General features: G+C 45.9%; 1 protein-coding gene across 1 annotated transcript in view; it reads right to left on the bottom strand.

The window, feature by feature from the left end:
* Positions 1-4272: 4272 nt before the first annotated feature.
* The window catches only part of EP400 (E1A binding protein p400), a 79388-nt gene continuing 67899 nt past the window's right edge, over positions 4273-15761 (bottom strand). The window contains 12 exon segments of the mRNA XM_033136096.1: positions 4273-5597; positions 5779-5856; positions 6090-6248; positions 6716-6846; positions 8020-8215; positions 9063-9272; positions 11006-11160; positions 12142-12346; positions 12624-12733; positions 12843-12888; positions 13964-14155; positions 15670-15748. Of these exon segments, the coding sequence (XP_032991987.1) occupies positions 5328-5597; positions 5779-5856; positions 6090-6248; positions 6716-6846; positions 8020-8215; positions 9063-9272; positions 11006-11160; positions 12142-12346; positions 12624-12733; positions 12843-12888; positions 13964-14155; positions 15670-15748 (1831 nt within the window). The 3' untranslated portion in view covers positions 4273-5327.

Below are 15761 nucleotides of genomic sequence, written 5' to 3'. Positions count from 1 at the left end.
TGACCCTCAACGTCCCTTCCAACTCCACAGTTCTGCAGTATATACTGTATAACAGTTTTCACCTACTAAAAATAAAAGTGTGTCAGGATGCATCCCTGTCGCACTTGGGGAGATTCATCAAGCGACACTAAAAAAGGTGAGTGAAGCCAGTCGGACCTCTGTGACCAGGCTGGGATGTAAGAACTCAGGCTGGTCTTTCAGGTATCCTGATCTCGGGTTGTCCAGGGCTACCACAGTAAGTGTTGACAGAAGGTGAGAGACATTACATAGGTGGTTCAACCTGGAGGTTTGGAATCATTAGGCACCAAAAGCATAGGAAAAACATGGCCACACATTATTAGAATTACTTTCCTCTAGGTTAAGGGATCTGGCCTGGCTGGTAGGAGTCTATCCTTTCAACATCTGTCTCGGAGACAATGGAGTAAGCCTCTGGAGGTGAAGTCAAACTGCTGTGTTAGCAAATCAGAAATGACCTCGACTTGGCTACCCAGATGACAAGAGCCCCCTCTCGACCTCACTGATATAATAAGGTCCAAAGGACAGCAGAGCAACTTTTGGGGTAGTATTTCGTATATTTTGCCAAAGAATGCTCCAACTACCGCACAATTGCACTCATTTCACACGCTAGCAAGGTTATGCTTAAAATTCTACAAGGCAGGCTTAAGCAGTATGTGGACCGAGAACTCCCAGAAGTGCAAGCTGGATTTCGAAGGGGCAGAGGAACCAGAGACCAAATTGCAAACATGCGCTGGATTATGGAGAAAGCCAGAGAGTTCCAGAAAAACATCTACTTCTGCTTCATTGACTACGCAAAAGCATTTGACTGTGTCGACCACAGCAAACTATGGCAAGTTTTTAAAGAAATGGGAGTGCCGGATCACCTCATTTGTCTCCTGAGAAATCTCTATGTGGGACAAGAAGCTACAGTTAGAACTGGATATGGAACAACTGATTGGTTCAAAATTGGGAAAGGAGTATGACAAGGCTGTATATTGTCTCCCTGCTTATTTAACTTATATGCAGAATTCATCATGCGAAAGGCTGGACTGGATGAATCCCAAACCGGAATTAAGATTGCCGGAAAAAATATCAACAACCTCAGATATGCTGATGATACTACCTTGATGGCAGAAAGTGAGGAATTAAAGAACCTTTTAATAAGGGTGAAAGAGGAGAGCGCAAAATATGGTCTGAAGCTCAACATCAAAAAAACTAAGATCATGGCCACTGGTCCCATCACCTCCTGGCAAATAGAAGGGGAAGAAATGGAGGCAGTGAGAGATTTCACTTTCTTGGGCTCCATGATCACTGCAGATGGTGACAGCAGTCACGAAATTAGAAGACGCCTGCTCCTTGGGAGGAAAGCAATGACAAACCTAGACAGCATCTTAAAAAGCAAAGACATCACCTTGCCGACAAAGGTCCGTTTAGTTAAAGCTATGGTTTTCCCAGTAGTAATGTACGGAAGTGAGAGCTGGACCATCGAGAAGGCTGATCGCCGAAGAATTGATGCTTTTGAATTATGGTGCTGGAGGAGACTCTTGAGAGTCCCATGGACTGCAAGAAGATCAAACCTATCCATTCTCAAAGAAATCAGCCCTGAGTGCTCACTAGAAGGACAGATCCTGAAGTTGAGGCTCCAGTACTTTGGCCACCTCATGAGAAGAGAAGACTCCCTAGAAAAGACCCTGATGTTGGGAAAGATGGAGGGCACAAGGAGAAGGGGACGACAGAGGATGAGATGGTTGGACAGTGTTCTCGAGGCTACTAACATGAGTTTGGCCAAACTGCGAGAGGCAGTGAAGGACAGGTGTGCCTGGCGTGCTCTGGTCCATGGGGTCACGAAGAGTCGGACACGACTGAACGACTGAACAACAACAACAAATTTTGTATATTGTCAATACCTTCCTCTACAACAGCAATGTCTCCCTCCGAATGCAACTAACATGTAGAAAGGACTCTATGAACTGAAAACAGAGATGTTATGTGTACTTTTGTTATCCATGAAAATCTTTTAATAAAAGCAAATAAAAAACCCTGAAAATTGAAAAAAAAATATGTTTGGCACCAGGAGGAGGCTTACAAGGCATTCAACCACCTTAGGGACTCCACTCCAGATGTGTAAGGTTTACACCTTAGCCTTTTCTTCTCCCCAAGATATCCCGCAAGGAAACAGAGGTTTAGGGTCAGAGTTTTCCTCCTCCTGGGTGGGCTCCCTTCCCAGGTTGACAAGCCCCGTATGCCCTGCACTCTGGTGCCTTGGCTAGAATATTGATTCTGACCTGGGTGAATCCTGTTCAAAGCCCTGCTCAGTGATTAATTTAATTAGGTAACTAAACATACACCCCCACCATCACCCTATTTTATACCTACATTCAAAATATCAGAACCCTCAGCTCTTTTTGCCCCTCCAGAAGCATCTCCCCCCTCAACTAGGCAAGTTCTGCCTTCCCCTCTCTCAAATGATGTTTACTCCCAGGTAAAGTACCCAATGCAACTTTTCCTTATTCCCTCGATCAGTACAGAGTCTTGCTCTTAGCCTATACTGCAACTGTTCCTTTTGTTTCCAAGACTCGCTTTCCCGATTTATTTTGGAGACGGAGGAGGTGTCTCTGTTTTTACATTAGTGCACACGGGGTTCTAATTCCAGCTTCTTCCAGTTTATCACCTCTAGGATGATGCATCTTGATAAAGGGTTGAACCTGCAAAGCTGTTTTAAAGTTTCTGGGATTTTATTAGCCTCCCCTTCCCTCATAGTTTTCCTGGGGAGAAGGAACTAACATTTCGTGGCAAGGAAGCAGATCCTAAGGGGTCAATGCAAAATACAGAAGTGCCAAGAAATAATGGCAGCCGTGTGTTATAAAAATGTACACTTTATTACACCTTCAGGTAGGATACATCACAAGTCCTTACAATCCTACTGGTCAAGTACAAATGTTTTATGTTCATAAAGATATTTACAAATTAGAACGGCTTCCTAACACTCTTTTTTGTGAGAGGGAAGAGGAGGGAGAGACAGAGGGGAGAGTCTAATTTTCATCTTCACTGTCTGTAGAAATAGACATTGCTTCTGTTGACACAATCAAAACCAAACACAGAGGCTGTCAAAAAAAATGCAGGGGTGGGGGAGAGAAACCTTTACTTTTACTTTTTTCGTTTACATTTACACCCCACTGCATTTATACACATAATAAAGATATAAACAATTTTTCAGAAGTAAAACCAGAACTAACTACACTTTTTGGAAGGGGGGGGTGAACATCAGTATACAGTATGAAATAGGCACAATGATCTACCAGGAACCAGCTTCTATGCATGACCCACTTATCTCCAAAGAGGCTAACGCAAGAAATATTGGGTGGTTCCCAGCCAACTCTGCTGGTGAGGGCTCATGGGAGTTGTAGTCCATAACATCTGGAGGGTACCAGGTTGGCAAGCCCTCTGCTAACACAAGAGACATTCCAAGTGGTTCCCAACCATCTTTTTTTTGTGTGTTGCCGTTGCCTTCAGCTTGCATTTTAATTCTTCCACTGCCTGTGTAATAGCAGCTCTCACAAACACAAACCAACAAACGTAATAGTACAAAGCTATCGAGGGAGGGTTGATCTGTCTCTACTTCTTTTATGTACAAACACTTATTTTTTATTAAAAAAAACACAAACACGCAACTGACAATTGTAAAAACTCAGGCCCCAAGAAAAGCAGGTATGTTGCAAGAGGGAAATGAATTTAAATGAAAGGGCTAGGGGATCTGCAGGTTCAAAACGTTGCCTGCGCTCTGTTAACAGTTGCAGTCCAATAATTCATGTATGCAGAACAGGAATCTATGTTGGCCACAATCCACGAGAGCTTAGCACAGAGCCCACTGTGACCCACAAGCTTTGGGCAGGCTCTGCTGTAGTCATGCGCTGGCTTTTCAGTCTGAGAAGAATGGCAGAACCCCCACCCCGCCAAAACTGGGATCCCAGTTGTGTAGCATGTCAATATATCACTTCCCTGCAAACCATGGTCCTCTTTCTAGCATTTCATAATATCTCATTTTGTTCTCATGGCACATTGTGCAGCATAGTAGCTAAAACAGCAGAGGTTCCAGAAGCAGTGTCAGTTTTTAACACATGGCAAAGACATTTTGACATGGGTTTTTTTTTGGGGGGGGGGGTTGAGGGAGTCAGAAGCTACTGTCCCTGATTGTTTCGCAGTTGCTCAGGAACTCAAAAATTAGTAAGGCAGATGAAATTTGCGAATTTAGCAACCCACAAATGCCCCAATGCCCCACGTGAAGATTTTGTTTCTTATCGTTTGGTAAAAGAAGAGCACAAAAACATTTAGATCCAATTCTTTACACAACTAAAGAATTTAGACTGAAAATTTTAAGCTCCTCTTCCTATAAAGCAGAGACATTTGAAACAGATCCCAAAGGTGAAAAAATACCAGAGCACCCTCCCAGGCTGGCAGCCCATGCAAGAAATAAGGGCAATGAACCGTTTTTGCTTATCAATCGTTAACAAAACCTTTCTTTTTGCAAATTAAGTGGGGTAGGAAGAGAAACAATGGGTTGTAATTAAACACATGGATACTATCACATAGTATTTATTTCCCCAAAAAACACATGCCTGGATTATTATTACCTTAAAAGTGGAAAAATGAGAGTGAAAGCCTATGGGTGAGTGCTTTAAAAAAAACTGTACAGGTGGGAAGGGGAACAGGACACACAACTTGATACACAGCTAGCAAATGTTTTTTGTTTTTTTTAAAAAAGGAGTTACAAAAATGGAGACTGAAATATGGTTCATAATTACAGATACTTACAAATCTTCACATATATTGGCGAAATGTTCTGGAGAGAGCGCCCACCAAATCCCCACTCCCAGCCAACCTATGAAGGGCTTGTGACAACTCAACTTCAAAACAAGTGGAGATGACTCTTGCTCTGCCAGCCATTGACTGAGCGTTGCCTTTTAGTCATTTGAAACCCACTCAAAGAGGATTTCCCTATGGCAGTGATGGTGATACGCAAGAATATGCAGATTTCTACAGATACTTGAGAGCAACCTCTTCGCTTATCTCTCTTATGAAAACAAGCAGAGATCCAAGTCTTTAAATATTTACACGGCGTATGGTTTGAACGTGCGGCCTTCCTGGGAACTTCACACAGGGCCAGAGTCACAAAGTGCATCTGCAGCTTTTGGGGAGAGGCTCTCTGGTGAAGGGACTGCCGGCAAAGTTTTTCCTGTGCAAACAGGTCTGCAGGCTCCAGTTTTTGCCAGGTTGCAGGAAGCACAAACAGCGTGTCATCCTTTGCTCACTCCTGTGAGGTCACCATGGACTCAGCTGGGTTTGTTGGGTGCCTTTATCCTGACCGGAGTCCTCATTTGCACTTTTGCTTGCTGAGTCTGGCCGTCGGACGATGCCGGAACCTGGGATGGGTTCTGTACGCCAGCTGCCTGAATCTGGGGAGATGCTGCCGTGACAACCTGCTGCTGGACCAGTTTCTGTGGGACCACTTGAGCGGTGGCGGTGGTGGCAGGGATGACTTGGACCTGATGCTGTCCTGCTGTCGTCTGGGACAAAGTCACCGTCTGCGGCTGAGCTTGAACCTTGGGGGGTGCAGGGAGGGAGAAAAGGGGGGAAAGGTAAAGAGAAATGCTTGCTAGTGAACATCACACTTTGTTAAGTGTTCAATCCTTTCTAAAGGCAATTTCAGAAGTTACACTTCCCCACTCAAGATTTTTTAAAAAATGCATGCAAGTTTGAAATGTGGAATCCCACAAACCTTACCTGTTGGGAAACAGACACCACCTGCTGAATATTGGCTACTGCTGCCTGTTGCGAGACCACTTGTGGGAGCTTTGCAACCTTTAAGAACAACGCATTGGGGGAGAAGGGGTTTGTCATTTAAAAAGTATCCAGCATTCTGCAAAAGTTTGACTTATGCCAGTGTCTGTGGGTTCCACACCTGACTGATCTGGGGACGAACTGGGTAGAAACAGACACCGAACAACCAGCAGTGAAATGGGAGAGGCTCTTATTGTATGAGTAACAATATCAGATCCTCGTCAAAAAGAGGGGAAGAGGCACAGTAGCCTTACCTGTATTTGGGTCTGGACTTGTTGGGCTCCACCAGGTTTCTGGGCCTGAGAAATCGGTGTTGGTAGGAACTGTGCCTTAATGGCCGGCTGCGTAGCGTAGACTTTCTGCTGCTGTGATGTCTGCTGTTGGGCCTGGACGGTGACTTGCTGGGCATTTATCTGAAAGGGCAAAATAGGGCATTCAACCTCTTCCGAGTCAGCGCACTGCTTAAAAATGTCAGATTGCGACTGGAAGAATCAGGTTCCGATTCCCCATTTGCCCCAGGAAAATCGCTGGGTGACCTTTGCCAGTCACAACTTCTCTTCCCAACCTATCTCACAGGCTTGCTTAGAGGATACAGGGGTGTGTGGAAGCATGCACATTGCCTTGACCTCCTTCGGGGAAAGGCAGGATATGGAACGTAACAGAGTGGAGTTCTCTGAATCCAGGACACTGTTAAGTACATGCAAATCTTTGCCCTATGTAGATGTGTTCTACTGCGACAATTTACTTACAGGTAAGAGTTGTTGTAACAGCAGGCCATTCCTCCATCTTTAGCATGCTTCTAATAGCCAGCGTATCCAGTCTCCCACCTTAATGGTAATGCAGCGTTTGCAAAGGCAGTAATGGGAACAGAGAGGGGTACCTTTTGCTGAACAGCAGCTTGTCCTTGGGCAACCTGAGGCTGGATGGCTTTCTGCTGCTGGGCTGCCTGGTGATGCTGCTTGAGTTTCAAGAGCTGCTGGACGTTCAGCGGCTGAGCCACCACAGTCTGTCCTCCTGTGCAGGATATGAAGGACAGAACTAAAAGACTGGACACTGCAAGTTCTGAGACATTGCTTACAGTGATGCTCCGCAATACCTTTTTGGAATTCCTTCCTGTTAAATATTAGACTGTTGTGTTTTCAGTGCCTGCTGAAGACCTTCCTCTTTCAACATATCTTTCCCCCACTACTGCTCTTTATCTGTAGTGAAGAGGCCCACCAGTCCTGGCTATTAAACAAACCTGACATTTGTGGTAGCCACACAAGCTTGCTTCCAGAAGGATGAGGCCTTCACCTGGGGTCCTGTTGAATTTTGGAGGTAAGGGCTTCTGATGCCCTGTGATGATCCTACTCATCTCCTTGCAAGTTTCTGGAGCACCTATGCTTTGGAGGGGCTTTTCCGAAGCACTGCGAACCTGAGCACCTTCCTCCTTCTCGGCACTGCTGCTGCTGCCCTCCACTAGCACGTCCCCACAACTCTGCCGACTTGACTGGAGCAGGATGGCTGTAGGCAATGTGTTGGGCAGCAATTTGTGTGCACGCAGCACAACCCAAAGTGGGGTGGTTTTCGAGAGAGCGGGAGGAGAAGGAGGGCTATTTTGGGAAGTTATGGTCCCTCAGGTGCCAAGATGAAATATAGTTCCCCAGGAAAGTCTTTGAAATGTATAGGTGTTTTGTGCAACTTGCATTCATTCTGCTCTTTTGTTCTTGCTGGGATGTATTTATTCTATTGCTGTATTTTTTGTTTCGATCTCTTACTGTTTTCATATCTTGACCTAAATCACCTTGGGATGAAGCAGGGGGCAAGTTTTTGATATATATAAATAAAACCTCTTGCCAGTTCTCCAGCAGCTCCTGTGCTACAGCTAAACCGACAGCTTTCCTTCTGCTTCACAGTAGCAAGTCTGCAATCTGTTTGATTCCCTGACCCACTGAATATCCCAAGTCCTTGGCCAACTGGAGAATTCACTGTCACAAGCATGGTACAGTATAGGCATTAGTAAGTCTCTGATTTTAAAAAGAGAAAGAAAAAGAAAGTGACATATTGGGCATCACTCTGAGAGGGGGAAAGTGACTTTAAATGGAAGTTCAGGGTTTTACCCTCCAGAAGTTTGATATCCGCTCTCTCTCCCTCTCTTGTGCTCTCTCTCACACACAGAGAGGTTAAGGATAATGATTGACATACCTGCTGCTTTCTGTGGTTGTCCAATAGCGACGCTAATCCCAGCGACTGTGACAGGGAGCGTGGTAACCCCTGCGGATGACACCACGGCAGCTGGAACAGACACCACCGGAGGCTTCGCCAAGGCCACCTGGGCGGCTTGCGGTGCCTGGGCCTGAATTTGGCCTTGCGCTTGAAGCTGGGAAGCAGGAACACGAGTCTGAGCAGTAAGGAATTGGGATTATTGCACAAGCATGAGAGGAGACATGCCTATTTCTGGTGGAATGCAGTCTGCTCCACAGAACGGCAACACAATGAGGCAGGAACGAGAAACCTATCTGGCCCTTGGAATTCTACTCAGGCCCTCACTGGCCCTGCTTCACACCCTCCTCGAGTCACTTTGCCTGTCTGCAACGTTTCCCTGAACTCTGATAATGCCTCTCACTTGCCCTGCTTGCAGAACAGAGAAAGGTTCATGAGTGTCTGTACGAAGTGCTCCAGCCACTTTCGCCTCTGGCCCTGCCCATCCAGAAGTTTTGTACTATATGACACCCAGCAGCCCAATGGACAGGAACAAATGGTGGTTGTCCCAAACACCAGGTGGACAACAGGTTGGAGAAGGCTGGTCCAGATGGCTTCAAATGGGGCTTAAGACAAATCCATGGAGGAGGGGCAGGCTCTATTGACCCCCAGGAGCCATGAGGGCTAAATGGAGCCCTGGTGTTCAGAAGCAGTGTCCTCTAAAGGCCAGTTGCTTAGGGGTCAACAGTGGGGAACAGTCTGCTTCCCAAATATATACTGTCTGTGAGAAAGAAGATAGCTGTTCCAGGCAGACTTTTCATCTTGCCCAGCCAGCGCAGAAGTCCATGCAGGAGAGTGAATGAGCCAGCAGAGGAAGGGCGGAGCTCTCCACCCTCTGCAGCAGGCAGCGTTTAGCCAAGCCAAAAGAAAGAGAAGAGGAGGCTTGTGCCCAGTCTCTCCTCTTTGCCAACCATCCCACCAGTGCCAGGCTAACTGAAATTTCTCCTGGCCCGTTAACCTCTGCGGGATCCCCAAGGGTGACTTACAAGGCGAGCAACCTGGAGGTTCGTGACGGTGGTGCCAGTGAGGACTGCCCCTGGCCTCGGTGCTGCGACGGCCGTGAGTTGCTGGGTCTGCTGCTGCTGCTGCACTTGAACCTGAGAGGCCTGCTGCTGGGCTCCAGGCTGGGCCTGCTGCTGGGCAGCCTGCTGTTGGGGAATCTGCATCTTTTGCTTCTGTAACTTGATGAGCTGCTCCTGAAGAGAGAGAGAGAGAGAGAGAGAGAGAGAGAGAGAGAGAGAGAGGGAGAGAGAGAGGGAGAAAGAAAGAAAGAAAGAAAGAAAGAAAGAAAGAAAGAAAGAAAGAAAGAAAGAAAGAAGAAAGAAAGAAAGAAAGAAAGACAACATCATACCACCACCACCACGACTTTTGGCTCTGCTAAATGGCTTCTGCCACCAGGAGAGAATTGGAACCAAAGTTTTTTCTTTTCTGATACAGTACCAAGATTTGCTGAGCGCAGGGTGGATTTGACTTAAATCACTAGTCAGTAAGACGTGATTTAAATCACTAGTCAGTAAGACGTGATTTAAATCTTTTTTTTATACAGAAAGACTCATTCTTGCTGGTATAATCTTAATATTAACAACCAGATGAAGGTTTCATTTTTGGAATAATAAATTTTCAGAGTAGTTCTTACAGTTATATCAAAAATTACTGATTTCGTTATACTATTAGAAATACAAAGGCAGATAATTATGAAATTATTGTGAGGTTTAATCAGTTAACTGTGTATATTTGGACAACTTTTCTGCTGTACTTTATTGGAAGGAGAAAAATAATAATTTCCTTAATAAACCATTTATTTAACTAAAACAGTAACATTATAGCATATGTATCCATGTTTGTTAACTGATGTGGTTAAACAGGTTGGGTTTTTTTAAACTTCTCAAGTTTTAGCACACATGAAAAATGTAAAACAAATCCTTATTTCCTGATGAATAGCCTTTGGACCATAACGTAACTTAAATAGAAAACTATATTTAGAAAGATTTCTCCTCCAAAAGCATATTATTTTAAAAATCCAATTTAAATTTTAAAAAATCTGATTTATTTTATTTTATTATTTTTATGCACCCTGGCTGAGCATATAGATCTCAAAACACAGTGCATGTTACGTAATGCACTGCACCTTTCCTCATCTGGGTTCCTCTCAGTGGGAGAGTCTTTGCCTTGCATGCAGAAGGCCCAGAGTTCAACCCACGGCTTCTCCAGGTAGGGCTGGGAAAGAGTCTGTGCCTGAAACCATGGAGAGGCGCTGCCCGTCGACACAGGGAGTAACTGAGTTAGACAGGGCAAGGGTCCGACTCTGTATAAGGCAGGTTCTTATGTTGCCCTCCAAATGCTTTGGACTGCAAATTTCATCAGCCCCAGGTTGGAGAAGGCCGCTACATTAGGTGCACGTGTAAAATCAAATGCCACGTTATCAAAAATACATGAATGCTAGGATTCCATGGAAGTGATAGAGATAAAAATACAGAAACTGGTGTTGAGAGCGGGAGCCTCCATTCCCAGAGCCCCTGCTTTTATCTTTTGGTTTCAAAGAGCAGGTTTCCAGTTCTGATGACTGTAAAGATACGCTTGACAGCTGTGCATGGGCAAAGCATCTCAGAAGTGAGAGGGGATCAGGTTAAATCTCTAGGGGTTGGAGGCAGGACTTCAGCTCTCAGGCAATCTCCTTGCCCTTCCCCGCAACTCCATGATACAAATATGCCCAATTTACACCACTCTTCTACCAAGATATAGAGTACCCTAAACATCCACCCCCACTCCCCAGACACTTGAAAATTGCTGTGGGTCTTGGAGGGCCACTTAAGGATTTTTCTGGCTCTTGAGGCAGCATGGTGCTGCTTTTAATGAATGGTGCAGATGGGGTGCAATGCAGCGCTCCGAACGAAGCTAGTGCTAACAAATCGAGGAGCCTCTCCCTCACCTGGGATAACTTCCCCACAGCTTTAATCTGGGCTGGCGACTGGGCCTGTGGGACTTGGACCTGGCCTGCCGCCGCCTGCTGCTGTTGCTGCTGCCGCAGGAGCTGGAAGTGAGCCGGGCTGATAGCCTTCCCCGACAGCTGCACACCTGCTGGAGCTGCTAGGGACAGGGGGAGAAGAAGAAATGGAGATTTATTACACTTCCTAACCATTCGTCACATATACAAAAAAGCCCCACCTCCAAGCACATGACAGAGTGCAGAGGCAGAGGCTAAGGAGGGCACCAAGGTAAATGCTGCCTTTGTACTTTCGGCTCGTTTCTGCACCCACTCCGGGGAGGTTGCCCTTCGAGCTGAAAAGGTCCCTGCAGATTGAACTGAGGGCGTGGATCCTTTGGCCTTCCAGATGCCCAAGCCAGCATGCTCAGTGGGCAGGCACAATGGGTGCTGGAGTCTAAAAGCATCTAGAGAGCCACAGGTTCCCCATCCATGGGCTAAATATAATATACTCGGCCCATTATACTTGAAGGAATGTCTCCACCCCCATCGCTTAGCCCAAACACTGAAGTCCAGCTCCTAGGGCCTTCTGGCAGTTCCCTCACTGCAAGAATTGAGGTTACAGGAAACCAGGCAGAGGTAGTGGTATACCGAGTCAGATCATTGGTCCATCTTACATTGGTCCAAGTTACAGGAAACCAGGCAGAGGGCCTTCTCGGTAGTGGCGCCCACCCTGTGGAACGCCCTCCCACCAGATGTTAAGGAAATAAACAACTAACTAACTTTTAGAGGACATCTGAAGGCAGCCCTGTTTAGGAAAGCTTTTAGTGTTTGATCGTGTTTTTAATGTTCTGCTGGGCGGGGTATAAATTATTATTATAAATTATAACATTAGAAACAAATTTCTGAAAAGCTGAAAACCTGTATACGTAAGTCACTTTAAGTCAACGGCATATATTGAGTCTTATTATTATTATTATTATTACTATTATTATTATTAAACCCATGCAAGGCCAAGTCAGCAGAAGATTAGAAACAAGAAGCAGAAGTTGCTACTACCAGTTTGGGGAAGTATCCCATAGGTATGGTTTAAACGTTGTTTTTTTAAAAAAATCAGACTATGCAAAATGTACGCTCTTTACCTGGTGTAACCTGAGTGACTAAGGATCTTGCTTGGGTCTGGACCGGGGTCAGGTTAGTAGTGACAACCGCTGGCGCTGTCACCGATGTCACAGCTCGGACCCCTGGGGTAGATGCTATGGTCACCAGTTCTGCAGCTGCAGCGGGTGTGGCAGCTGCTCTCTGTTGAGTATGTACCACCTGGGCTGTAGCCGTTCCTCCTGCGGTCTAAAGGAAAGGAAGCAAGATGTAAGTCGCCGCAGCTTTCAAGTTAAGGCTATCCTTGACCAAATGGCTCAAATTCAGACATCTTGGGAAACCAAGGTTTGTCCTCGCCGTAGTAAAGAATCCCACTTCCAGAGTAGGATTTTTTTTCCAGGTGCCCCTATCTATAATTAAAGTGCATCCTCACACACACTTTGCTTAGAACCACTGGACTGTGGTTGAAATCACTGCCCTCATTGGGAGCTTGAAAGTGCCACACTGGGCATCGGAAAATACCCACCGCCAGTGATCCCGGTATCACGGGCGAAGCCAGCCGCTTGTTGATTGGCTGAAAGGTAGTTGCAGGAACTCCAGCCACTGTATTTACAATAACGTTCCCGCTCACTGTAGCTGAGAAACAAAACCAAAAGGTCAGTCTGGGCCTGCAATGGAGGCAGGCATAGTCATTTCTCCACCCCCGCACCACCCACAATGCTTTACTATGAGAGGTGCAACTTACCTGTCTGCATGCTTGTCCCAGTCACCGAGGTTTTCATTGTGCCAGCCTGGTCAAGAGATAGTTTTGGTTAAAGAGAGAAACATACCGGGACGTGTAAGGGTTGCATGCAATGCTGGCCAGGATGTGGCATGAGCTGTGTGCAGCTGCACACAACTTCTCCGCAAACCTTTGAAGCCGGCAGTTAATTAAAAAGCTGGCATTTTAATGAAAGTTCCCCTTTGCACATGAACCCCAAACCTATGATTGACGCCTTCCAAACAAGCCAGTATATGATGCAAAGTTTAAATGATGGCTTCATAGCCTGGATTGTTTTGAAGACATTAGTTCTATTTTCAGAAGCAGCTGGAAGATACAGTCAAGTGCTAAATCTTGACTTGCTCAGGTGAAGTGAAGCGACTGGAAAAGGGCTATGGAAATTTGTGTGCGCTCTGGCTGATACAACTAGAAATTTCAGCGTTATGCATGAATGTGGGAACCATGTAAGAGTCATGAAGCTACCTGCTCGTATGTGGCACAGCTTTCTGAGAATTAGCCAGAGTCCCAAATGATCTCCATGGATATTCAAGCTATGTTTTTAACTGGTTTAAAGATTTAGCGCAGAATACACACCAATAAATGTAAGCACAAGTGAAAAAGTAAAAATAAAAATGAAGTGGATTTGTGCTGCTTATAAATCCTAAGCTTATTTTAAAAATAACAGGTCCTCTTGCGGGGGGCGGGGCGGGTACAAAACATGAATTTAGCCTATAACCATCTGATTCCCTCCCTACAGAAAATCAGGGTTATGGTTTCCAGCCTATAGCGGTAACATCTTTGCTGCCACTGGTCAAACAAACAGTCAGCATTTATAAGCTGCTGGTCTTAAAACAAGAATGCAGCCACGCAGTTTCGCCCGTGAAAGTTACAAGCCCCCAAGAACCCCTGCAAATGTGGCTTTTCATGCCTAAGTGACACTTCTTAGCCTGCCTCTTCCGCACTTTATAATGCTATGCATCCTTTGAGTTTTAGAAATAAGAGGAGACGCTCGCATATCTTAACTGCAGCGTCAATCCGGACACGCTCTGCACTCCCCACAGGCATCCGGGCCAGTGGTTATTTGCAACCCCTCAAGAGTGTCTTACCAGCACTGCAGTGTTTGCCACAGTGGTAACAGCCGTCTGCACCACAGCCTGGGGCTGCTGGACTACCTGGCCTTGAGCCTGAGGCTGAGGCTGGGCTTGCTGTACTGCCGCTTGCTGTGCTTGTTGCTGGCCGGCCTGCTGTTGCTGCTGAGGTCCTGCTTGCTGCTGGGCCCGTTGCTGCTCAGCCAGAGCCTGGGGAATAAGGAAGGAGAAAAAGCGGTTGGTTCCTATTCAAAGGGCAGATAAAAGCATCCCGAACAAGGTGATCCACTCTGATGTTCCTTCCTCTCTTCAATTGGCTCTGAACAGGTGGATATGTTGAATTTGCCTAGACTTGACATCTTTATATAAAGGTCCAGTCCCTTCATTTTGTGTCAGTTCTTTAGGGCAGATCTTCACATTACCTTTCCCAACAAAGAAGGGGGGTGGGAGAGATACATAAAGACTTGGGAATAGCTGTTCAGATGCCTCTTCCACCCCATTATATACAGCAGCGCTAGTGGCCCCGAACGAGGTTAGTCACAGGATAGTCACAGGATAGTCTCTCCTGTCCTCGGAAGCAACAGGGAAACCCCCAATCCAGCTTGGGACTGTGGTACAGAAAAATTCCATGTGCCATTTCAAAATAAAATTTTCCTCCAACCTGCCCCAAAATATGAATGTACTTGAGGGGTAAATATCTGAGATTTGGGGGATTAACAGCAAGAAATTCCTTCTGCTCCACCTCGGTCGCTGAGGTCTGGACACTTTGGTTGGTCTCACATGCTACTGAGTTTCAGCTTGTCCTAATCAGGGACAGAGTCTTTGGTGTGGCACGTTTTGCTGCCTTGGAACTCCTTGCCAATAGACGTTTGCCAGGAGACATCCCTGTTCGTGTGTGTGTGTGTGTGTGTCTTCTAAAAACTGTATTATTCAGACGGGCCTTTCAAACATGGACGTAGTCAGGGGGCGCAGGGTGGCAGCTGTCTCCTCCCATCAAGAAAATAATAAAAAATTCTTAATTGACTGATCATGTCACAGATAACTCGGTTGTGCCCCCCCCCCAAAAAAACCAGAAAGTCTGCCCCCTGCATGCTTTCAAATCTCAGATTCTCTGCCAACCCACTCTTACTGATCTATTTGGCATTTTTATTGCAATGCTGTGTCTTTAGCCTGTATGGCACCTTTGGTTATTATGTATGGAAGTGTGGTTTCCAAATATTTAAATAAATAACGGTGCAGGGAGACAGGATCAACCCCAAGCACTGCTGTCCCAATCTGGATCACACCCTCCCACCACATGACTTCAGGTTCTGTTTCTAAACAAAATAAGAAGCATGGGAGACACTTATCACATGATGAATGAAAGATACACCCATGACGCTATTCCCAAGTTTTAATATTACTGCCCCCCACCCCAGCCGCACTGGCAAAATGAATGTGAGAACCTGCCCTAAAAAACATGAACTGGTGACACAATGAGAGACCAGCCGTGCTGGTTAAACAATAAATTCCATAAATGAACTAAGTCCAGATTAGACTGTGAATAAAGCCCCTACAGTGCCAATACAAAGCCTTTATATGTCACATATTTCAAATAGCTGCAGCATACCATATACATTAGCTCATCCCCACTATTGGGGGGGGGTGAGACTGGACCTATCACCAAACAACATCCCCTGACTCACTGTTTCGGCGCAGGAACTGGAATCTCCTTCGCAACGTACCTTCTTCTCCTTTGCGATACGCTCTGCTCGGAGAGATGCAACTTGAATGGGAGGAAGTGGCTTGTCGTAGTTGATGCCGCTGGGAATGAAGA

This window comes from Lacerta agilis, chromosome 17, assembly GCF_009819535.1.
Source record: "Lacerta agilis isolate rLacAgi1 chromosome 17, rLacAgi1.pri, whole genome shotgun sequence".
Lineage (NCBI taxonomy): Eukaryota > Metazoa > Chordata > Lepidosauria > Squamata > Lacertidae > Lacerta > Lacerta agilis.
This window is presented reverse-complemented; position numbering and strand designations above follow the sequence as displayed.